Below are 25,797 nucleotides of genomic sequence, written 5' to 3' on the forward strand. Positions count from 1 at the left end.
GTACACAGCAGTAGAGTCGACTCATCCCCTTCCTGTACACAGCAGTAGAGTCTACTCATCCCCTTCCTGTACACAGCAGTAGAGTCGACTCATCCCCTTCCTGTACACAGCAGTAGAGTCGACTCATCCCCTTCCTGTACACAACAGTGGAACCTACTCATCCCCTTCCTGTATGCAGGGATATTGCTTATTATTTTTTTACTCAATAACTTTTTTACTATTTTTATACTCATTCTGTATATATACATGTGGCATATTTTAAAGCATTTAAAAATATATAATTCATAGTAAATATAATTGTATTAATGCACTTTCACCTGGATACATGCTATACAAGTACAAGAAAAATAAGGTCAGAAATGAGAGTCTAAAATACAGATTTTTCTGTTACTCATATACTAATTCCACTGAAAGTACATTAATTTATGTTTGTGGCTCATTTACATATTTTAATAAAAATGTTTATTTTTCTTTTTCTCATATATTTACACTTCACTGTTTTTGGTTGGTTTTTGGAAACGTGAGTGAAGTCTGTAAGGCCGTCACTGTTTTCTAACAGAAAGTAAGTTAATCTTGTTGATGTACAAAACTTCACTGATGAACGAATTATGATGGTTCTGGAACATGCAGCCATTGTGCTTTTTAAATACATGTTGCTTTTGAAATTTTCTCTTTCCATATTTTTATAAACATTTTTATTGTTCATATTTTTGTCTTTACAAATGACCTGATGCTTTGTAACTCATCTCACTGTGTTCATAAATGTCCTGATATGACTTTGTTTGTAGCTTAAATAATGTTTGTATTAAAGTTTTATGCATGCACAATACCTATTTTAATAAAGCATTGGAAATGGAATACAGATATTATGCATTCACAAAATCTCTGAAAGTGAATCTGTGTACATGAGCTGGAAGAACATTATTCTAACTATCAATATATGGATTTGAAGACACGCCCACATTTCCAAACATCGTATGAAGCACAGTTTTTATCTTAACTTATTATTGTCCTTGCAGTTCTCTGGGAAATTATTGAGCACTCCTCTAATGCTGTTGCTCTGAGGCTGAATGTTCTGGTGGACTTGGGGGAGCAGCTGCTCCTTCTTGTACTTCTTGATTGCATAATCATCATAATGCTTCTATGATTTTAAGTCATGTAGCTGACAGAAAAAAATCAGCAAGAGGAAACAAATTCATGTGATGAATTTACTCTGGTGTTCCTAGACCTTAGTTAGTCCTGATGATCACTCATAAGGGTTTGCTGTGATTAAACCAGAAATCTACAAAAGTTAAATTTTTAGGGTGTTTAGACTGCTAGAAAAAAAACATGGAGTGAGGGCTCTGGAGGCTGAATCCCATCTGTATAAGTAATGGATGAGTGGATACTGGATAATTAGTCCATAAGTGACATTCTGAGTCCGGAGTATGATTTCCATTAAGTCAGCATTATTTACTGTATAAAGACAAGAAGAAATAACGAAGGAAAGATAAAGAAATCATGAAATGTCCTTAAACAATGCAACTACAAAATACTGTGTTATTAAATTTAATTCATTAAAATTAAATATATTTAAGTTTAAAAATAAATTTATTTAATGCATATGCCGCTACCGGCAGCATTGCACGAGGTCACAGCGCCATCTAGCGGCTGTGTGCAGGTCAAGCTTAGCATCTCTATTTAAAGAAGTTTATAATAAAATAAAATAATCACTTTCCACCTGATACCTAGAGATACAGAGCACCCGAGACACATCTTTATAAAATAGAGATCGGTGGATGTCTGAAACTGTCATGTTTACAGTGCGCTACTATTGATGTTTAAAGTAAAGAACAGAGAATATTATAAAGTGACATCTAATTGAAATGAATGTTGTTTAAGTGATTATTAAACTGAAGGTTGTTCAGTGATAATGTATAATTTAATAAATTATGTATAAATCTATGTGGATATCAGGATTAAAACCATACAGCAGTTACCACTAGAGGGAGTCAAAGGCATTTTAGTTTCACTTTTTAGTCACTGACCACCACATACTGAGTTACACAGAGAAACAGGTTTTACAGTGAGAGTCTTAACAGTCTTGATGTGAAAAATAAGTGTCCAGTGTTCCAACGGCTTATAACGTCAACTTCAGACTCATTTTAGATGTCAGTTATACTGCTTCTGGACCAAATAAACATTCTCACACTGCATTTAGTTAAAACTCATTTTTATTTCAATGTACTTTCAATTTGTACTTGCAAAGCAACTCTACAGACACTGTGTGTATAAAACAATGAACAAAAAAAACAATCCTCTTGCTGTGAGATTTAATACACACACACACACACACATATACACACATGTATACATACATATACAATAATGCACACAGTACCAGTTAAAAGTTTGGAATTTGGACACACCTTCTCCTTCAGTGAATTTTTCTTTATTTTTTATTATTTTCAACATTGTATACTAATACTTCAAACTATAAAAGAACACATGAATTATGTAGCAAACAAAAACAGTGTTCAACAACCCAGAATATGTTTTATATTTTAGATTGTCCAAAGTAGCTGACAGCTTGGCACACTCATTGCATTCTCTCATCAGATTCACAGCGTAGTCACCTGGCAGGGTTTTTAATTCACAGGTGTGTCTTCATGAATACATTTGTGATATTTCTTGCCTTCTTACTGTGTTTAGAGCATCAGTTATCTTGAGAAGAGGAAGGGTGGGTACAGAGTCTATAGCCCTATTAGTGCTACTACAACTACTGTACAAAATGTTATGGCAAGAAAGATTCAGTTAAATAAAGAGAAAAGACGGTCCATCATTACTTTAAGAAATGAAGGTCAGTCAATCTGAAAAATCTCAAGAACGTTGAATGTATCCCTCTTAGTGCAGTCACCAAAACCAGCAAATGCTATAATGAAACTGGCTCTCATGAGGACAGTCCAAGGAAAGGAAGACCAAGAGCTACCTCTGCTACCAAGAAGAAGTTTATTAGAATTACCAGCCTCAGAAACTGCCGAAATACAGCACCTCAGTTTACAGCCCACATAAATGCTTCTTGGGGATCAAGTAGCAGACATATTTAAACCTCCACTGTTCAGAGAAGACTGTAGAAGTCAGGTCATCATGGTCGTATTGCGGCAAAGAAACTATTACTTCGGAAGAACCACATGCAGAAGAGACTTGCTTGGGCCAAGAAACACAAGGTCTGGACATAAGATCAGTGGAGAACTCTCCTCTAGTCTGATGAGTCCAAGTTTGAGATTTTTGGTTCTAACCACCATATCTTTGTTAGACGGAGAGAGGGTGAACAGACAATTCCTGAATATGTGAAGCATGGGGGAGGAGGTGTGATGGTGTGGGGGTGATTTGCTGGTGACACTGTTGGTGACTTAGTCAAAATTGATGGCACAGTTAACCAGCATGGCTACCACAGCATTTTGCAGTGACATGCCATCCAATCTGGTTTGCTTTTAGTGAGGCCATCATTTGTTTTTCAGTAGGACAATAACAACAAACATACCACTAGGTAAGAGGTATTTGTCCAAGAAAGGGAGTGATGAACTGCTGCATCAGATGACATGAGCTCCACACTCACCTGATCTAAACCCAGCTGAGGTGGTTTGTGATGAGTTGGACCAGAGAGTGAAGGAAGGGCAGCCATCAAGTCCTCAACACCTCTGAGAATTCCTTCAAGATTGTTAGAAAACCAATCCAAGAGACTACCTGAGGCTGGCTGAGAGAATGCCAAGAGAGTACAAAGCTGCAATCAAAGCAAAAGGTGGCTACTTTAAAGAATCAAAAATATTAAAACATATTCTGGGTTATTTAACACGTTTTTGTTGACTACATAATTCCATATTTGTACTGTCAATATCAGTATCTTCAGGATTAAAATACAATGCTGAATACAATGAAGAGGAAAATAAACATTGAACAAGGTGTGTTCAAACTTTTACTAGTAGTGTATAAATATTTACACAAAATCTGTGTTTTGTCAGAGGGGCACATTCAACTCAGAACAAAAGAGACAAAAACTAATGTTCAGGAAATCTTAATGTTTATTTAATGTTTATTTAATTACAAAGTAAATTGGTAGAGAATGATGTTTTGTGTGTGTGTGTGTGTGTGTGTGAATAGTATTAGAACTGAATAGTCCAGTAATCTTAAATATTCAAGCCAAAGGGTGAATGTCGTACCAGACTGCTGTAAAGATTCTTCTCCTGTCCTTCATCAAGGTCCTTGAAAACTTCAGATTCTGAATTGATGAGTCTCTACACTAGCTGATCTCTGTGGATAAAGACAAACCAATATGGAGCACATGTAGTGATGAAGAAACACTAAAGGAATATTTATCTTGATAGAGCAATGACATGACATGAGTTTATGAGTAATGTAAATCATAAGACTACACACTCCCACCATATGAACAGTAATTACACTGCTTTACACACAGATAAACATGTTTCCAACATCACACACCTGATGGTCTACTGCTTGTGGATGTCCTCCTCCTCACCTGTGTCCTCTTCAGCCTCACTGTCAGGTGCTTCTGATTTTACTTCCTGTTCTGTGCCCTTACTTTAATAACCTTCCACTAACAAATCCTCTGGCTTTCCGTCCACTTTCTCTTGCTGTTTCTCTTCCTTTTCTGATGCTTCTTTCTTGACATCTGGATCATCAAGCACTGCCTCATCATTCTTTTTATTTTTGTGGAGAAAAGGACATAATTTCCACTTTTCTGTTCATGTAGAGCAAAAATGCACACCATTTCACCCCGAACATTAACTTAATACCGTTGTTAGCTTACCTGCGAGCTAATTTTGTTAGCGGTAGACTTTGTGTTTACATTTGATAATTATAAAGTGAAACCGAAACTAAATTTATAGCATAACATCAGCTAACCTGCTTGTAACGTGCTAGCTAGCTAACCTGTTAGCTCGACGTGTTAGTTGCCTAGCGCTTAGTTATTTAGACAAAGCTTGTTCAGTCTCTTCTGCTAACGTTACAGTTGTGAGGATTTTCTTCTGCTGTGGCAGTTTTCAAAAGTAATGCCGGTGTTGTGTCCAACTCTGTTTGGGGATCTGTTTCCCCCTAGCCCCGCCCCCGGACATACTTTCTTCCAGAAGTCTACAATATAAAGCTAACACTAAGTACATTTATAATCGGAACTTAGTTGATCTTACCTTAAGTGTCTTCAACTATCTGGATGAGTTGTGACTTTTGTCTTGCTGTAACACGGTCCTGACAAGAGCAGAACATCACATGGACTACAAGCAGGAGACTCGAGTATGGAGGGGAACCGCCGTCTGATCTAAACTGCGCATGCGCTATTTTTTGGCCAGCTAGGTACGGCAACTCCACTTGGACAAACTCGCTAAGTGGTAGAATTTTTTTTAGTTATGTTTACATTTGCTGCCTATTTATTTCCTCCCAAATTCAGTGAATAAACGTTTTGTGAACAATTGCCATAGCATCAAACTATTTGCCCAGTACCCAGTAACAGCAATATAACCATATGGCATCTATGGAACTAAATTGACTGTTCACATGTTAAATTCCTGCCCCTGTCTTACACATCCCCAGACATTCAAAAAACTCCTGTCCAGATGTTTGAATATTGAACTGCATATCTACATACAAGAGGGGTTATAGCCAGACATCGTGGTGGGTCTTTTTGTCTTTGTCTCTCTCTCTCTCTCTCTCTCTCTCTCTCTCTCTCTCTATTAGAACACAGGAAGTGGTAAAGTGGCTCAGCTTTAACACACACCTCTGCTCTGTCAGTCAGTCAGTCATTAGAGGGACAGGATGGAGCTCAGTCCACTCTCTGTGATGCTCTGTGAGTAAATGTTCTCTTTGTGTCTTCATTAGAGTGAGTGGTGGGGTATAAAGTTGTTCATCTGCAGTCTGAATGTCCTGAGTGATGATCTTATTGTGTGATTAGGACATTGTGTGTACTTCAGCATGACTGCTCAGGTGGATCAGTGTCTCCGTATCTGTTATGAGAAGGGTTTAGTTTGATGTGTATCTACTCTCAGTAACTATGATAGTTCAACAGGTAAGAGTACAAGTAGATTAAAACACAGGGTTAAATTGAAATCTGTACCTGATGGTCATTTTCTGGTGTTGTTTCCTGTATACAGAAAGCTTTTTACAAAACATTGTTAGCATCAACAAGACTTACTGAGAAAATGACTTATAACCTACATTTCCATTTTTGTTATTATTATGGTCTGTACAGGGAAATATGTTCACTCTAATACACATTAATACAAAACTAACACACAGCACATTAAAACAAATAATAATCACACAATAACTTTAAACTAATTATTAATAAGTTTTATTTCCATGTTAAAAATAAGAGTAACAATTGTGTAGAAACAAACAGTTAGTCCTGCACACACAGAGCAGTGACTGTGTTAGAGGCCTGAGAACAGAGAGCAGGTCGCGGATGTGGTTTATTTTCACGTAGTGGTGGAAATTTAGTTGTTAAAGGGGGAGGGGGGGTGAAGATAGATGTGTGACAACAACAAACTTTTTATTTTTTAACTGTTGATAAGGGGATCAATTTAACTCCATCAGCATTTGAAGCTAGAGTCTCCACAGCTAAGTCAGTTAGAGACAAAACAACGATTCAGACTGATAAGATTTTAGAACATACCTTCATTTGCCATTTTATTAGGAACACATTAGGAATACTATTACTGTTTGGATTATTTATTCACATTGAGAATAAAATACACCATTTGAATAGTAATCCATGATTCACTGTATGAGTAATAATTCATCATCCACAGCAACATTTTCATGGTCACAAGCTGCAGTGGTCACACATGCCAGGAATACTGTCCATATGAGGCATAATGGTTTTACTACTTTTTTAGTTTTACAACTTATTTGCACTACTTCACCCACTGTTATAATGTTTCAACCGCTGCTAAGTTTACTTCTTATCTGCACTACATCAACCGCTGCTACTGCATTTTTGCACAATCCACATTGTCATGTTGCTATATATATGTTAACAAACATATATGTAATTAGATACATGGTTTTTACAGTTTCTCAAGTTTGCATATCACCTTTGTTCCCCTTTGTTTCATTGCGCATATTTTTTCAGCGTTATGTGTCCTGCCTTGTGTTGCTGGGTTTTTTTTTTGTACTTCCTGTTTTTTGCATGTCTTGTCTTTGCACTGTTTGCACCTGATTGCACATTACACTTTATGTAGCCAGGACAAACTTCTGTCCTAGCTCTGTATTGTTGTTTCTGTTAGTAACTATATGTTGTTTATTGTCTACTGTATGTAGCACCAGGGTACTGGAGAAACGTTGTTTCATTTCACTATGTACTGCGTCAGCTATATGTGGTTGAAATGACAATAAAAGCATCTTGGCTTGAATTGATTTAATTAAATAAAATGAAGTTATGAGTGGGGAATGCTCATGCAGCAGGTTGTGTTATCTCTGGAAAAAAAATTTAACAAGAATATATTGAGGTGCTCAGGATCACAAGTGATTTTATTCATGTGAGAAGAACCTAAAAATATAGGAGCTGTGTTGTGTCTCACAGAATCATTAATCCATCTACAGGAAACACTTTATTCTAGTTATGGTTGTCGTGAATCTGAAGCCTTGTCCTGGAGACACCCAGGAGCACATCAAGGCCATCCACATTCAGGAAGAAATGTGAAACTTCAAACAGAGAAAATACTTTATAACCACAGTAACATTATTGTTACTATTATGGTCTTACTGTGAAGAATCTCAGTGCAATATTCATTCTAATACACATTAACATCAAATTTGTCTAATATTATTTACTTATTTGTGTGAAATCTATCAAAGCATTATACAGAAATAAACACTTCTCATTAGTCTTGTACACTGATACACACAGAGCAATGACAGATTTAGAAGAGTGAGAACAAGACAAGGTGACAGTTGTGGTTTAGCTCGTGTTGTCTTTTTTTTTATTCAGTGCTGTGTGTTCAGCAGTGAAGAAGGGGAGGAGGTGTGAAGCTGTACATATTTGCTTGTTGCATGCATTTAAGTTGTTGATGCTAAATTCTGTGGCTACCATATGCATCATGTAGTAAAAATCAAGGTGCCTTTGACCAGATGTCCAATTTTAAAATGGTCACTTTGGATGAGCTTGTGTCCAATCTGGGCTTGAATTCCTTTTCTTGTCTGACAGGAGCGATCTGCTGTTGTGGTTTATTCACTTCAAAGTTCTATGTTTTGTCCATTCTGAGATGCATTTCTGCTTAAAGTGTGTCTGCATTTTACTATGTTGTAACTTCCAGCCTCTTATCAGGAAAAGCAATAGAAACCCATTTCCTGTAGTTCAAAGGCCTCTTCTTATGATTGAATTCCTATATGTGTAATACATTAAATTACACTCAGTGAAACAAAATTTTAGCAAAACCATGCAACATTGATAAAATAAGTTTTCATTTCCAAACCAATAACCCCTTCAAAAAATGGATTAGTCCATTATTTGTCCATTATTTGTGTAATGATCCTATTTGAGTTGCCAGTTCATTCTACATGTTTAATAGATGTCTCATATTTTCTTGGATGCAGGCCTGATCTCACATGACTTGCTGGTATCTTCTGCAAATGTCTTGATACCAGATACCACAAAACACCTTCATAGGTCTTGTGGAGTTCATGCTTTGAGGGTTCAGAGCTTTACTGCCACAAGGGGATACACACAATATTAGGCAGGTGGTTATGGCTGATTAGTTTACAAATCTCCATCCTTCCTCTTTTTCTCTTTTGCTCTCTCTCTCTCTGTGAGAACACAGGAAGTGGTAAAGTGGTAAGGCTTTAACACACGCCTCTGCTGTGTCAGTCAGTCAGTCATTAGAGGGACAGGATGGAGCTCAGTCCACTCTATGTGATGCTCTGTGAGTAAATGTTCTCTTTGTGTCTTCATTAGAGTGAGTGGTGGGGTATAAAGTTGTTCATCTGCAGTCTGAATGTCCTGAGTGATGAGCTTATTGTGTGATTAGGACATTGTGTGTACTTCAGCAGGACTGTTCAGGTGGATCAGTGTCTCCATATCTGTTATGAGAAGGGTTTAGTTTGATGTGTATCTACTCTCAGTAACTATGATAGTTCAACAGGTAAGAGTAGAAGTAGAGCGAGTTTAAAACACAGGGTTTAAATCATCTTATAAGATTAAGAGTCTGTATTGTTGGGATCTTCACCCAGTGTTTTCTGTATACAGAAAGGTTTTAATAAACTCAAAAGCCTTATAATTTCCAGAAATACTTTTGATACTATTATGGTCTGTGCCTGGAAACATCTCAATACAGCAGGTTCAGTCTAATACACACTAATACCAAGTGCAATCAGGGATCAATATTTACCAATTACCATTAATTATTCTTTCAGTGCTAAAAATAAGATCAATAATTGTGCAGAAACAAACACTTCTCATTAGTCCTGTACACACAGAGCAGTGACTGTGTTAGAGGCCTGAGAGCAAAGAGCAGGTCACAGATGTGGTTTATTATCTATTTTCATGTAGTGGTAGAAATTCAGCTGTAAAAAGTGGAGGAGGTGTGAAGATGGATGTGCAATAACTAACTTTTAAACTGCTGATAATGTGGGTAAATTTAACTACACTGACATCATTGAACTCATTACAGCCAAAAACTGTCCAAACTGAAAATGACCATTTGAAGCTAGAGTCTCCACAGCCAGTCGGAGACAAACAAATTATTCAGTATGATAAGATTTCAGAGCATACCCTCACTGGCCACTTCATTAATAGGAATGCTCCACTCCAGATTTTTCCAGCCTATATCATCTACAGATTCTTTGTCATTATGTTCGGCTGATATCTACCCTGATGTTCAGGCTTTCTATAAATTAAATGTAAGCTTTTTTTGACTGTTAGACTTAACCTCTTTTTCCATACAAAGTAATGCCACAGATGGGGAGTCAAAACTGGATCAAGAAACTTTACACAGTGTGTTTTTATTGTTTGGTGTTTTTTTTTAGCATAGCTGTAATTGATGGCTAATCTGAGAGCTAGTAGCCATTGGTTGTTTTTAGCATTCACCATATGTCTTGCGGTGGCTCTCTCAGGTAGACCACAAGAACAGACTCAAGTGCAGGACGCCAGACAGGAGTTAGGTAAGGAAGTTTAATAAGGGCAAAAGGGGAAACACAGTTCCAGCTAGCAGTGGGTGGCAGGCAGCATATAAACACAATAACCCAGAGAGCAAAAGGTGCACAAAGTAGCTGAATCTCCAATACTTGCACAGAAGTCCTAAATCCATAGAAGTAGCTGAATTTACACACAGTATTCCACATGTGGGGCAAAAATCCAAAGTACATACACAAATATTTGCATTCGGAAGAGTTCAGAAAAATCCACAGTATGCAGTGAAACCAAGTAGCAAAGTTTATTGGCTATAATCCATGCTAGTGGCAACCATACCAGGCAAGAGATATATGGAACATACAGAGGGCAAAAATCCAAATGGGCAAAATCGAGAAGCAAAAACTGGAAAACAGTCAAACGTCATCTGGAAGATTAGCTCGGAAAAGTATCCACAATTCGGGAAACAAAGTAGCAAGGTTTATGAGCTAAATTCAAGAAACATACCAGGCAAAAATATACAGAACATCCATGGGGAAAATATCCAAAGAAGATAAATCAGAGTGGCAAAACCAGGAAAACAGGCATGGATCAAAAACAAGGAAAAAGGCTAGAGTGAAATACGGCGGGATGACTCACAGAGACTCAGGGAAACTGTTGAGACCATCTGGCAGTGAGCGAGAGATGGGAGCATCCTTAAATAGCGTAAAAGAGTTTAAGAAGAAAGCATCTGACCTGGAAGTGCATGATCCAAGCTGGCAGATGACCTGGAAGTGCTTGCCACAACAGGACAGGGTGAGGTGAAATGTGACAGGCTTGTGCAGAATCAGGTTTTTCGTATTAAATCCTTTGGCCAACATTTATCCACGTGATATGTCTTTTAGACGGCAAATGGAAAATTTTCCCTTGTTTCTCGAGAGGTCATAGCAACTCCTGGTGTTGATCTGACTGTGCCACTAAACTTTGATATCATCATATGTACATCCTTACATGTTACGTAATCAACTTGTGATCTTTTAGAAAAGAAATAACCTTTATTTGTCACATATACATTACAGCACAGTGAAATTCTTTCTTCCCATATCTTTGGAGGTTGGGGTCAGAGTGCAGGGTCAGCCATGATACAGTGCCCCTGGAGCAGAGAGGGTTAAGGGCCTTGCTCAAGGGCCCAACAGGGGCAACTTGGTGGTGCTGGGGCTTGAACCCTCCATCTTCCAGTCAATGACCCAGAGCCTTAACCACTTGAGCCACCACCGATCTGTGGCTGATAGATCAGAGCATCCCTATTTAGTAAGAAATATTATATTACTAGAACTGTCAGGATGGTTGTACATGTCCCTGTCAGAACACTAGGGGGCTTTCTGGCATTGTGTTTTCTGTGTCATGTAGTTTGTTTTGTTTTGTGTTTTCACGTGTTTGCCCTGCCTAATTCTTATTAATTCTTATACCGGTTGTGTTGCATTTGCTTTTGTTTTGCTGGGTCCTCGTCGTAATAAACACTTACACAGAAAACAACAGGGAGGAAACACAACAACAGCAACACAAAACAGATAAGGCACATAATGAGGACAAAAAACAAATGCAACACAACCAGTATAAATAGGGAAAATACCCTACTAAATACTATTTGTTATGAAGATGCCCTCTATCACAATAGTCACGTCTACCAGATCGTCCTCAGCCATGGGATTATGGATCACAAGCAACTTCATGGTTGAATGCTTGACTCCAATAATGTCTAACCACATGCTGTAAATGAGAAAATTGTTAGTCCATGATGTCTATAAACACCTTGTGTAGATCAATCATTTTGTAACTTACCAGAGAGACTTGGAAGAGCTCTTGTTAGGTCTCCCCTAGGTCCTCAGTGAGACAGCAGACCACTGCATCCCTTTTTTTCTCAATACTCTGAGACTGTAAGGAGATGCATTTTAATGACCAGCCTTGGTTCTACAATTGAGTGTTTGCACTTTTGAGACAAAAGTTAAACACAAACCTACCTCATTTACTGTGTTTCAATATGTCCAACCATTTTAATGTTGTGAAGCTACATATTTTGCACAGCCAATTAATTTGTAATAATGTAGCACTCCCACTGCCATAATATTCCTCAATTTAGAGTTTCCTAATATTCCTACCACTATCATAATATTCCTCAGTTTTCAGTGTTGAGTTTAGATGAGTTTACCTAAACAGTCAAAGGCAGGCAAATTCACCTCATGCAGACAAATGAGTCCAAATCATACAGATAGGAAAGTCCAATTCCTACGGACAGACACATTCACACTGGTATATACATTTAAAATTGTAACACTTCATTTAACATTTCAACAAAACATTATAATAATTCTTTATTATAGACACACATATGGCATTGACCGAATCATAATTCATGGCTGTACTTCTTAAAGTCAGTCATATAAATGTCACAAAAGGAAAATGTTTACAGAATTTAGAAATTAGCGACAACCACAAATTGTATGATAGATAAAATTAAATAACTTGCCGTTTGCTTTCATGATATGATAGATAGCATGTTAGAAGGGTATCTTACTTTCCACCCAGAAGCTTAACAAATGTAGTCCACTTCCACAGTCCCAGTGTGATCATCTGGTTTTATATACCTATAACATTTACAGGTTTGGAAAGAGGAGACTGGAGGAAGACTGGATGAGCTCAACGAAAAGTATAAATTTTTTAATTAAAACTTTTCAGTTTTATTTTCGATTTTCACACAAAGCACACATACAGCTCTCAGCTTTCACTTCTCCCAACTTTTTGTTGTTGACTATATAAGAGACCACTGCCACATCTCCAGATTTGAACCCTATTGAAAACCTCTGGAATGTCATCAAGTGGAAGATGGATGGTCACAAACCTTCAAGCAAAGCTGAGCTGTTTGCTTTTGCAAAAAGAGTGGTATAAGGTTGGTATAAAGTGGTATAAACCCAACAGCAATGTGAGAAACTGGTGGAGAGCATGGAGCCAAAACACATGCAAATCGGGGTTATTCCACCAAATACTGATTTCTTAATGTTATTTAGCCGAAGCATTAACCCAATTTGTTTACAAATTATTTGCATTTTGTTTTACTTGAGTTATTAAAGCTCTGCAAATACTGCATGATCTTGGGTTATTTTGATGTGTTGTCATTTCCTTTAAATATACACTCTAAATAACAATAGTTATATATTGAATTTTTTGGAGAAATATTGTCAGCAGTTCACAAAAAATGAAACAAAACTGTTCATCTCACCAATACATGAACCTGTAAGAAACAAATATAAGAAAAGTATTATTTTGCAGTGGTCTCTTATTTTTTCCAGAGCTGTAAGAGAGTAAAAGTTATTAATAAGATAAGCCACAGGTGCATGATCTCAACCATTTACCTTCCTCAGCTCATTTCTCCATTCACAAAACGCTCAACCACACCCCCACTTCCACAGTCCCAGATCAAATATTATTCCTCTTCAGTAATAATAATAATCGGCTGCTTATTTGATAAAGTGAAATAAAGACCTTATGAGCACAACAGTGACCTTTGTATAAATCATTGTAGCTTTTGTTTATTTATTATTTAGAGAGATTAAAATGTATTTCTTACAGATGGTAGTTTAGATTTCCTGAATAACATTTAATCTTGTGGGGTATGGGTGCCTAAAATGTGCTGTTTTCATTAACAGACTGAATATTTTCCATATTTTTTTCATGTTCTGTTTCTGTTTCCTTTTCAGTGCTGATTTCACTTATACCAGTGACCCAGGCTCAAGGTGATTTATATATAGTTTATCCTTTATATTGTCTGCATATCTGATTTGTTTTGGAGCTGAGAGGTTTGTGTAAAATGTGTAAATTTGTGCCTTGTTTATAAATGCAGTTTTTATAGCTCAAATCAAAGGAAGTAACATGAACTCTTTTAATATTTTATGTTTTATATAGATTAGTTTTCTGCTCTTAGTAAATTCACCCACACTGTGGGGCCCTTTATTTACTATGTTATTTACTTTGCCTTAAGATAAGGCTGGGATGACCAACACACCCTCAGATGTCAATAGATACTATAGTTTTACACTCATAATTTTACACTGCTTAAATGTCTTAACATATTAAATATAAAACTGCACAAGTTTAATGACAGCAGCACAAGAGAGTAACTGACATAACTAGTGCTAAATAAAATGCTCCATGATGCCCCTGATTTCTTAATATTAAGCAGGTTACACATATCAGTATCAACAAGTAACAAAAACATGTACTCATACTCACTCTAAACATGATATTAGTAGTGTAGACTTGGGAATGACTTTATGTAAGGTTTATTAATAACAATGTATGTTATTTATATTTAATATGTTAACAATATTTTTTATTTTCTTCAGCACAAGAATTATCATCATCATGTCTTTTTCAGTAGCATCTGAGTTTTATATTAAGTGTGCAGTATAATTGTGGTGAATCAGTCTGATTAATAGAACACAGTGAACATTATTAAAGAAGACAGTGAATCTCACCTTGTGTTGGCTCTGCCATTATCTGATTCATTAGAAGATACTTTGAGGCATTGAAATTATAAGGTTTTATCTAAGAATTCTGTAATTTTGAGAGATCAGCATCATCCACATCAGTCTCTGTCTCATCACCTGAGGTAGAAATCCCTCACTGCATTTAAATACACACCTCATTATCTTCTCTTTACTTGAATGATGTCTGTTCACACAAACACTGCTGGGGAAATAATCCCTGATCCACTTCTATTCTCTTGGTTATGTTTCCAGTTATTAATGCCTTTGCATTCAGTAATTTAACTATGTTTACCTTTGTCAGCTGTTGTGTGAGCACTTCTTCCTGCTTTAATGATGATGTGATGCACAGGAGCATCGCTGACATTTTGACCGCCACTGTTTGATTACAAATTGAATTGATTAGACTTATGTCTGTTTCTATACAACTGTCCAAAATTTGTATTAAATCCTTAGAAAAGCAGACTTAGTTAGAGATGTTTTAGATGTCTTTAGACCTGCTTTTACCCCTGTGTTTGATAAAGTGGCTCAGGTCACAACAAGGCAAGATTATGTCTCTTCTGTGAATGAAAAAGTCCTCGGTCATGGCTTTACTGTATAATATCATACTTTTGCTTATTAATGGGCTCAAAAGTTTGCATACCCTGAAAGAAATTGTTAAACATTGCCATTTATTTGGAAAATAGGATTGATAATGCAAAAGATTTTTTCTTATTTAAGGATAGTGATCACGTGAAGTCATTAATTATCACATAGTTGTTTGACTCCTTTTTAAAATCGTAATGAGAACTGAAATACAACCTGATCAAAAGTTTACATATCCTTGAATATTTGGCCACATTATAAACACACAGGTTGACACTCAGAGGTTTAAATGGCTATTAAAGAGAAGTTACCACACCTGTGACTCATTGTAATTGTGATTAGTGTCTGTGCGTAAATAGTCAGTGGGTTTCTCAGCTCATTTGGTGATGGGAAGACAAAACAACTGCCAATGACCCTGCATAATAAAGTAGTTGAACTTTATAAATCAGGGAAAAAGATTTAAAAAGATATCTCACCACTCGAAAATACCAGTCAGTACTGTTCAAACTCTGATAAAGAGGTTCAGAAGAATTGATCAGCATGCTAAGAAACCCACAAAAACTTTGAGAGAAATAGAGGCTGCTCTGGAAAAAGTGTTGGTGTTGTTTCAAGAAGCACAATAAGGAGGTATTTGAACACAAATGACCTGCACGGTCGAGTTTCCAGGAGAAAGCCATTACTGCACCCATTGTACAAAAAGGCCTGCTTCCAGTACGCCAGACAGCACCTAGACAAGCCTCACAGCGTCTGGAGCAGAATCATTTGGAGTGATGAGACCAAAATTGAACTTTATAGTCACAACCGTAAACGCTATGTTTGGAGTGGAGTCAACAAGGCCTACAGTGAAAAGTACACCATCCCCACTGTAAAGCATGGTGGTGGATCTCTTATGTTTTGGGGTTGTGTGAGCTCCAGTGGCAAAGGAACACTGGTGGCTGGTGCAAAAATTAAGGGAGAGATTTTAACAAACTTAAAATCAAACTGTTAGTAATGCAGGACTGTAAATGACCATTTATCAGGTGATTATGTATCATTACTGCTAAGATAAAATATTGAAAAAGTCAACTGTTAAAGCATGCAGTAAATCTACTATAAATCAGTAAATTTGAGTTCAGTGTGGGTTTATTATCAATAATGAAGGTAATCGTTTAAAAACTCACTGCTACTTAATTTGCAATTTGGGTCGATTTGGTCCAAGCTCCTCGAATCTTTCTTTTCTTCATCCGAACACCTTGTGAAAGGGTATTTTTGCAAAGATGCTTCACATTAATAGGTACCTGCCTGTTAACTGACCATCTGCTGAGTGGTAATGAGAGTCATTGAGAATGGTCAAATCACATGAGACCAAAAATATATAAACAATATTGATTCGCTGACAACAAAAGTGGGTGGTTCCAGGGAAAATTTGAAATAAGCCAATCAGAGCTCATCCTCAAGTCACATGTTTTTCAAAACTTTACATAACCACACTTGTTTGTCCGGTGCCCCATGCACACAAATGAGCAAAATACAGTTTGGGTATTTTTATTTTAAATAAATAATAATATGACTAAAAGAGGAATAGTACAACTAAATCATTTTATTTCATATAATAATATAAATTCTAAAATTACATATATATAAAAATATATAATTATTGTTAACATGTTAAAGTAGCATTCTTCTCTGGCTAACTTTAAGGGTGGCACCCTATTGACCGGCCACCACTGCACAGGGAAGTTGGTCAAAATTGATAGCAAGATTAATGCAGCATGTTATCAGAAAATACTGGCAAACAATTTGCATTCTACAGAACAAAAACTGTGCATGGGACACTCTTGCATGTTCCAAAAGACAATTATCCAAAGCACAAGGCCAAGTTGACCTTCCAATGGCCATAGCAAAAAGGTGAAGGTTCTGGAGTGGCCATCACAGTCTCCTGACCTCAGTATCATTAAGCCACTTTGGGAGATCTTAAATGTGTAAGTTCTGCAAGACAGCCAAAATGTACAGGAACTGCAGACATTTTGCCAAGAAGAATGGGCAGCTATACCACCTAAGGGAATTAAAGACCTCATGCACAATTAATACAAAAGGCTGCATTTTATGATTGATGCTAAAGGGGACAACACACAACATTAAGAACTAAAGGTATGCAAACTTTTGAACAGAGATTATTTCCTCATTTTCTTTATTGTCATGTTTTGTTTGATGAGTGTGCCATTCTGTTATGCCTTCCATATGAACTTGAGCCCTTGAGGTTGAGGGGTTGAACTTGGGGCTGAAAAGGTTGTGCACAATTGGTTAATTTGTTCCTTGTTTATTAATACAGTTTGTATAGTTCTAATCAAAGGAAGTAACAAGAAATCTTTTAATATTTTATATTTTGTTCTCATACCATTTGATCTGGTATATTCACTTTCTGCTCTTATCACCCATACAATGTGGCTCTTTATTTACTATTCCCTCTTTACAATAATTACTCTCACTTATGATTATTAAGATCATTTCACAAGATAAATTGTCATAACATATGAAAAAGATGACCAACAAAACACCAGATGTGAATAGATACTGTAGTTTAACACTAATATAGTTTTATACTGCTTAAATGTCTCAACATATTAAATATAAAACTGCACAAGTTTAATGACAGCAGCACAAGAGAGCAACTGACATAACTAGTGCTAAATAAAATGCTCCATGATGCCCTGATTTCTTAATATTAAGCAGGTTACACATATCAGTATCAACAAGTAACAAAAACATGTACTCATACTCACTCTAAACATGATATTAGTAGTGTAGACTTGGGAATGACTTTATGTAAGGTTTATTAACAACAGAATGTTTTATAGGGAGTCCTAAAGCTGTGGTGTCCATAACACCTGATACACATGTGTTCACTGGAGAGAGTGTTACTCTCAGATGTAACATACAGGGAGGAGGAGACACTCAGTGGACTTACAGCTGGAAGAAAAATAATAATGAACTCTATAAAGCTGGACGTAAGAGATTCTACACAAACAGCACAAGGCAGGTGTTCATAATCCGGTCTGTTGAAGACTCTGACAGTGGTACCTACACCTGCAGAGGACATGGGAGAGACTCTCAGAGCTCAGAGATCAGTGATGCTGTTACACTGACTGTATCAGGTGAGTCTGTGGGTGTTTTTATTTCTTATTTAATATGTTAACATTATTTTTATTTATTTTTTTATTATTATTTTTCCACACAAGAATTTTCATCATCATGTCTTTTTCAGTAACATCTGAGTTTTATATTAAGTATGCAGTATAATTGTGGTGAATCAGTCTGATTAATAGAACACAGTGAACATTAAGAAAGAAGGCAGTGTATCTCACCTTGTGTTGGCTCTGCCATTATCTGATTTATTAGAAGATACTTTGAGGCATTGGAATTATAATCTTTTTCAGGTAAAACCTTATAATCTTAAGAGATTTTCGGAAAATGCTTTAAAAAAACTTTCACATTTTGAGAGATTTTGATTATCAGCAATATCCACGTCAGTCTCTGTATCATCAGCTGAGGTACAAATCCTGCACAATATTTAAATAGGAGGCTAATTATCTTCTCTTCACTTGACTGATGTTTGTTCACACTAACACCGCTGGGGAAATAATCGCTGATTCAATTAGATTCTGTTGGCTATTTGGTCATTTAAATAATTTATAACTTTGTTTGCTGTTGTCTGTGTAAAATGTGTGAGCACTCCTCCCTGTTTTAATGATCATGTGATGTACAGGAACATCGCAGACATTATGAATTAGAATAGAATATGAATAGAATATTAGAATATGTCTGTTTCTATGTACCTATCCAAAAGTTTGATAAAGTGGCTCAGTACAAAAGAAGGTGAGATAATGTCCCTTTTGTGTTTTTAAGGTGAAAGAAAAAGTCCTCTGCCATGGCCTTATTGTATAATATAATTTTGCTTATTATTAAGCAAACACAGATACTTTCAAATGGTGGTGCCTGATTTGTGCAGGATTCATAAAATAAAGTCAGCAAATACAGTGTTTCTACGCTTAACTCCAATTATTATTAAGAGTTTTGTTGCATAGAAAATGTATTGAATACCAGCCATGTAAGAAAACTGTCCACACCATTGAGAGTGCTGATCTAGTGCTGTCCTTTCAGCATCTGGGAAGCAGAAGGAGTGTTAAAATGAGGCTGATATGCAGTAGTGCAGGCTCTGCCGTCACACATTTTAAATTAAATGTTAAATATTAATAGTTGTTTTACACACAAAACATCTGTTAGACACAGATATTCTAAAAAGCAACTCTGACCTTCATCATTTCATACCAACAGCAAAATCCAAAGCAACTGTGAAAGTGAATCCTCAGAGCTCCGTCTACACTGGAGACACCATCACTCTGAGCTGTGAGCTGCAGCAGGGGACTGGATGGAAGTTTCAGTGGTACAAAAATAATAATCTGTTACAGAATCTGAACAGTGAACAAGAGAAACACACTTAAAGTGACAATCGACAATGCAGGAGAAACAGAGTACAAGTGTAAGGCACGCAGAGGAAACTACACACAGCGTGGCTACTATTACACAGAGCTCAGTGATCTTGTCAAGATTACAGCGAGAGGTATGTCATGATTTTTCTTCTTTTCACATTATTAATATTCTATCCATAGTTAATATTTGTAAACTGTTACTCACTCCATAGTTGGGCTTTTGTAGTTAAACAGGGCTGTGTAAAATTGTGCTAGTGAAAGAAATCATGACTGCTGACAAATTATTCTGGAAATCACACAAAACATCACTTCATGCTCACCTCCTATTGTGGCTCCTTTTGTACTGCACCACCCTGTTCTATTTTCTTCTACTAGTGACATAATAGCAAGTGTGGATGTGCAAATCATCAGTCCCATAAAGATTACAGCCTAGACTGTCCAACAGAGTTTAACTGATCTAGATGTAGTGTTAATATTAAATCAAACATTTAAGAGTTAAAGTTAACAGATCTCACAGTTTATGAAGATGAAACGTACTGTATCTGTAAATTAGCTGATAGGGTTAATAAGTAGAAACTATTCCACTATTCCTATATTATCACTGTAAACCCTGACAACAAATTCATCTTGACAATTTAGATGCTTTTTATGTTTCTACAGCAAGACCTAAACCAGTGGTAACCATAAATCCTGATAATCAGGTGTTGAGTGGAGAGACTGTCACTCTGAGATGTGACATACAGGATGAAAGTGTCTCTAGCTGGCAGTACAGCTGGTATAAAGATGCTTCACACAGTCCTGTCAGTAGTGGACAGGTGTACAGAATCAGTGGTGTTGAAGTGACCCACACAGGTAAATACACCTGTAGAGGAGCAGAGAGAGGAGGTTCACGCTCCTCACACTCCAGTAATACTGTTACACTGACTGTATCAGGTGAGTGTGAAAATGTGCAATTAGACATTCATGAAAAGCTTCTTACTGTGTATTAAATAAATATAGAAAAAATGTATTTCCTGTGTAACAGAGAGACCACAGGCAGTACTGAATGTATCTCTACAGAGCTGGCTGACTGAAGGAGACTCAGTGACTCTAAGCTGTGAGGTTACAGACTCCTCTACAGACTGGACATTCAGCTGGTACACAGTTGTTCCCTACAGAGACGGCTTAACTGGAATAAATAATAATGGTGGCTATAGCGTGTATGTGGAGCTCCTCTCAGACAGCAGCAGAGGATCTGGAGGCAACTACACTCTCAGTCCTGCTGCTCTTAATCACACAGGAGTTTATATGTGCAGAGGAGAGAGAGGAGAACCAGCCTTTCACTCACAGTACAGCAATCCACAGCCACTATGGATCACTGGTGAGGAAAATTAACTGTTGTGTTGAAGTGTAGAATAGAAAAGTATGAATGTAAGATCAGATTAATGTAGTATTTATTTATTCATATGTATAAGGCTGTTAAAGAGTCCTAAGAGCTGGTAGAGGATTATTGTTATGATTTTCCTTGTGGGCAGTTCTCCTGTATTTTGTGATGTCTCCATCCCTTGTCATTGGCTAATTTTTCTGGTACAGAAGATGTCATTATGTCAATGTATCTTACAGTATTGTATTTTACTGTAAACCAGTGCACTGCTCTATTTTTTTACATTGCTCTTTTTATGTGTTTAAGGTGAATCTCCTCCAGTCTCTCTGATCATCAATCCCAGCAGAACTCAACACTTTACTAATGACTCTCTCTCACTGAGCTGTGAGGACCAGAGTAACTCTACTGGATGGACAGTGAGACGATATACACACGGTGAGAGAGTGTTAGATTGTTCACACTGGGGATCAGTTACAGGATCTACATGTAACATCAGCTTCCTCTCCACATCCTACACTGGAGTTTACTGGTGTGAGTCTGAATCTGGAGAAAACAGTAATCCTGTCCACATCACAGTGCATGGTGAGTCTTCATGTAGTGTGTTTAATGTTAAAGGAAAAGGAAAATGTTCTGAGTATGAATACATGTATGTTTAGTAGTAGCATGAAATCTAATCAATATTCAATATTCATTTATATCTGTCTTGATGCATCAATAATTCAGTTGAATGTTTTCTCATGAGCTAGTGTAGGCAGTTTTCTACAGACTTGAATTAAATACCTGCAGACTCCACAGGTTTAGAGGGTTTTAAGTTATATACAGATAAATTAGAGCACTTTTATTTATTATCTACAGACACATCATAGTGTGTGGATTTCCTTGTTTGTGATTTTCTGTGTTCTAGATGGTGATGTGATCCTGGAGAGTCCTGTCCATCCTGTGACTGAGGGACATCCTCTGACTCTACGCTGTTTATATCACAACCCAAATCCCTCAAACCTCCGAGCTGATTTCTATAAAGATGGATCAGTTCTCCAGAACCAGACTACAGGAGAGATGATCATCCAAACTGTCTCAAAGTCAGATGAAGGTTTCTACCACTGTAAACACCCAGAGAGAGGAGAGTCACCCAAAAGCTGGATCTCAGTCAGATGTAAGAAATCATTTAAATATTAATTTAAATACAACTGTGATTTAATGGGTGAAAATGAATTTATTTCTACTGCATATTGATCTAAAACATATAAACAGTTCAGCATGAATAAAACATTATTATAAATATTATTTTATTCTGCTTCAGGTTCATCAGATGTAGAAACTCCATTCTCAGTGCTCATGCTGATCGGTAGTGTGGTGATGGCCTCTCCAAGTCTGCTGATGACCAGCATTCTGCTGGTCAAATGTTACAGAGCTCGAGGTAAGAACTCTTTAAGTATGTCTCTACACTTCACATAATGAGCATCATGACTTTAATTATTGTGAGAAAAACATCTTCACCTGAGGAAAAGTAGAAAGCTTTTGTCTCACTCTTCTTATTTTAAAAGCAAAAATCTACACTTCAAATACAATTCAAATTACAATCACCCTTTGTAATAAACTAACAAAACTGCCAGTGAACACGTCAACCACCACATGTGTTTCTGCTGACGCCTGCTGATGTCTTAAACTGTGTTTAGGACAATATTAAATGCAGTTTGGTTTCTTTTCTGTCATAATCACCTGGAATAAACTTTGAAATGAAAGAAATAACTTTTAAATTTCTTTAACAGCTCACACTGATGAAGACAGAATTGAGAATGCAGTCATAGAGGAGTGAGCCAAAGTTCATCTATAAAAAGAGGATGCATTTACTGAAAAAATAGTGTCAGAGTTTCTTTGTTGTTTATGGTTTTGTGTTGATTTTAAATAATACTGATTTCTCATTTTAATATCCTGCTGTTATTTTCTCAGTATCTTATAGACACCCTCACTGTTCTGAATGGATTTGTTTAGCTAAAGCCTGTAAACCTCCTCATGAGGTGAAAGTGATCATGTGTGTAGTGTTCAATAAGCCCTACATCCAGCTTTGTATGGAATATAAAAACAAGTTTATTGACTGTTATCTGAAATATGGAGTGAAATATGGTGTTGAACTAATATTGTGTTTTCTCAGTATTAGTTCTACCTCTACTGTATTTGTACTGCTGTGTTTTATTTTATTTCTTTGTAAGATTTTCTCTAGTTAAATAATGAGAAGTAGACTTAAAATCCCAGTTAGATTTTGATGTTAGATTTGTTTGACTTTTCAGCTGTGTGAACTTTAATTGTAGTTGTTTGAGGAGATTTATGGATGAAATGTTTGATCAATTAAATAAATACATCATTTTCAGTTCACTGCTGCTATATTGTTGTCTTTTCATTGTCTCATAATGTTTCTTGTCTCCTGCTGTAACATTATTAATCCCATGGAGGATTAATTCCAAAGTTTTATCTTAAAGACAGATAACTCGATCCTGCAGTATTATTCAGTGTCAGTAGAGGATCTCAGTGCAGTAAAGGTCAGGAGTAAATGAGGAATCAAACAGAAGTGTTGTTACTCTTTCTGCATGTCTACACACTGGTACACTGATGTACAGGACTAACACAACACTGAAAACCAATCAGGAAATCAACATTACAGCCAATCAAAAGCTACTTATGAAGTGAAGTACATGGTTTCAGTGTAAAACTCTGCTAGACAACATCATCATAAGTGCATTTCTTCCCAGTCCTGGCAGAGGGAGTAAGACAGTCAGGGTTAGAGGTTTGTAAATCAAGCTTAGACCTAAATCAGTGTTGTATATGAGCACTAACACAGTCTACAGAATTGGGGTGAATTGTTGCTAGATGTCTGCAGTGAAGAACATCACACACTTCTTCTATGGAAAAACTAACATGAAAATAATTCTTGTATATTTTACTGTATTAATTAACATTAAATCCTGTTTGTTACTCTGAGACCATGCTACACCGACAGCAGCCAGCAGAGGGCAGCAGTGGTGCACACAGTGATAGCAGGAGAACAAATTACAGACTTCTCCAGGATGATTAACCTGGATTTCCTGAACCTGTCCAGCAGTATACTTAAGACCAGACTTTGACACAGCCCTTTGCTACACCTTTGTAGAGGAGTGACAGATATGTTATGTTGGTGAAGACTCTCTGTACAAGAATGATGACTCAGCTGTAATAAAATATCAGAGTAAGGATGTTTATTTACAGTGTCTGTGATGTACAAATAGTCCAAAAGTGAACCACAATATCTTAATATATAATAAAACAGAGAATAATATACACCTTCCAAACAGAGATCTGTTATGAGCCAATCAGAAAAGATTTGTGTAGGGAAGAGACTGGTGTGAGAATAATGTGCTCCAGAACTGTGTAGAGTGTTGAAAAGTGCTGAAATGAGTTAAAATAAGGATTTCTTTGAGAATATTTCCATGTATCCAGTTACTAAACCATAAGTAAAGACTTTAGACTCGTTGTTACGAGCGGACGTCATTAACTGGGACTCCAGGTCACTGGTGTTTAGTCAAGTAGCTTTTATTGTCATTTGAAGCACATACAGCTGGTACAGTACACAGTAACATGAAACAACGTTCCTCCAGGACCATGGTGCTACATAAAACACACAACTACAGGAGACAACACAGAACTAAGTTCACTACACAGACCTACACAGTACTACATAAAGTGCATGTGTGTAAACAGTACAAGACAGTACAGTACAGTACAATAACTGACCAGGGACAGTGCAGCACTGACCACTACACAGTTTTGTAATGAATAAAGTGCAATAGTAAAATGCTGTGGATGTAAACACAATACACAGTTAACAGAAAAACAGATCATTGTGTTTTGTTACAGTGCAAATTGTCCAAAAATTATGAAAACAATCAAAATTAACTCACGCTGCAGTCGATAACAAACAAATAAATACCAATCCCTCTCTCTCTCACTGCTGCATGATTAAGGAGATCTGAAGCATGTTGTTTGATCATTTCCTCGGCTGTGTCTTTGCTCCATTTCATTACTGCAGCTGCAAAAGAGGATATTTCATAAATGTAAACAATAATAAACATTTTGCAATGCTACTGTACATGTCTGGTCCTGAAACACTTCCAGTGTCGTCATTTTTAAATCACAGATCTTTTTTCCATGTACAGATCACAGAGATATAGCCACAAACTCGTATATACACTGATCAGGTATAACATTGTGAGCAGTGAGAGGTGAAGTGAATAAGACTGATGATCTCCTCATCATGGCACCTGTTAGTGGGGGGGATATATTAGGCAGCAAGTGAACATTTTGTCCTCAAAGTGGATGTTAGAAGCAGGAGAAATGGACAGGATTTAAGCGAATTTGACCAAAAGGGCCAAATTGTGATGGCTAGACCGCTGGATCAGAGCATCTCCAAAACTACAGCTCTTGGGGTGTTCCTGGTCTGCAGTGGTCAGTATCTATCAAAAGTAAGGCTGAAACGATTCCTCCAGTAACTTGAGTAATTCGAATACAAAAAAAACCACTGAGGCAAATTAGTTGCCTCGAAACGTTTAGTCCATTTATTGTAGCTACACTACAATTCAATTCACACTAAAACAGACAGAAAACTCTGTAGAGTGTGATTACTGTAAGACTGAACTGGTGTACCACAGCACTACAAGTTCCATACTTCAACATCTCAACACGGTGAAGTTAGTGTGATATTCAGATATTAGA

The 25,797-nt window shown here is 36.8% G+C and overlaps 1 protein-coding gene and 1 long non-coding RNA gene across 3 annotated transcripts in view; one reads left to right on the forward strand and one right to left on the reverse strand.

Annotated features, from left to right (window-relative positions):
- Positions 1-25,797, forward strand: part of LOC131355680 (Fc receptor-like protein 5) — a 123,804-nt gene that overhangs the window by 34,169 nt on the left and 63,838 nt on the right. Inside the window, 3 exon segments of the mRNA XM_058394104.1 lie at positions 20,716-21,051; positions 21,361-21,636; positions 21,959-22,207. Coding sequence (XP_058250087.1) covers positions 20,716-21,051; positions 21,361-21,636; positions 21,959-22,207 — 861 coding nt within the window.
- LOC131355685 (uncharacterized) lies at positions 1,218-5,179 on the reverse strand. Of its 2 annotated transcripts, XR_009204889.1 has the most exons (4): positions 4,483-5,179; positions 4,200-4,290; positions 3,599-3,763; positions 1,218-1,455 (listed from the first exon to the last, which is right to left on the reverse strand). It is a non-coding gene; the product is annotated as an uncharacterized LOC131355685 (long non-coding RNA). The 2 variants fall into 2 exon arrangements; XR_009204888.1 differs by having other exon boundaries at positions 4,200-5,179.

The sequence above is a fragment of the Hemibagrus wyckioides genome, linkage group LG07 (assembly GCF_019097595.1).
Source record: "Hemibagrus wyckioides isolate EC202008001 linkage group LG07, SWU_Hwy_1.0, whole genome shotgun sequence".
Taxonomy (NCBI): Eukaryota; Metazoa; Chordata; class Actinopteri; order Siluriformes; family Bagridae; genus Hemibagrus; species Hemibagrus wyckioides.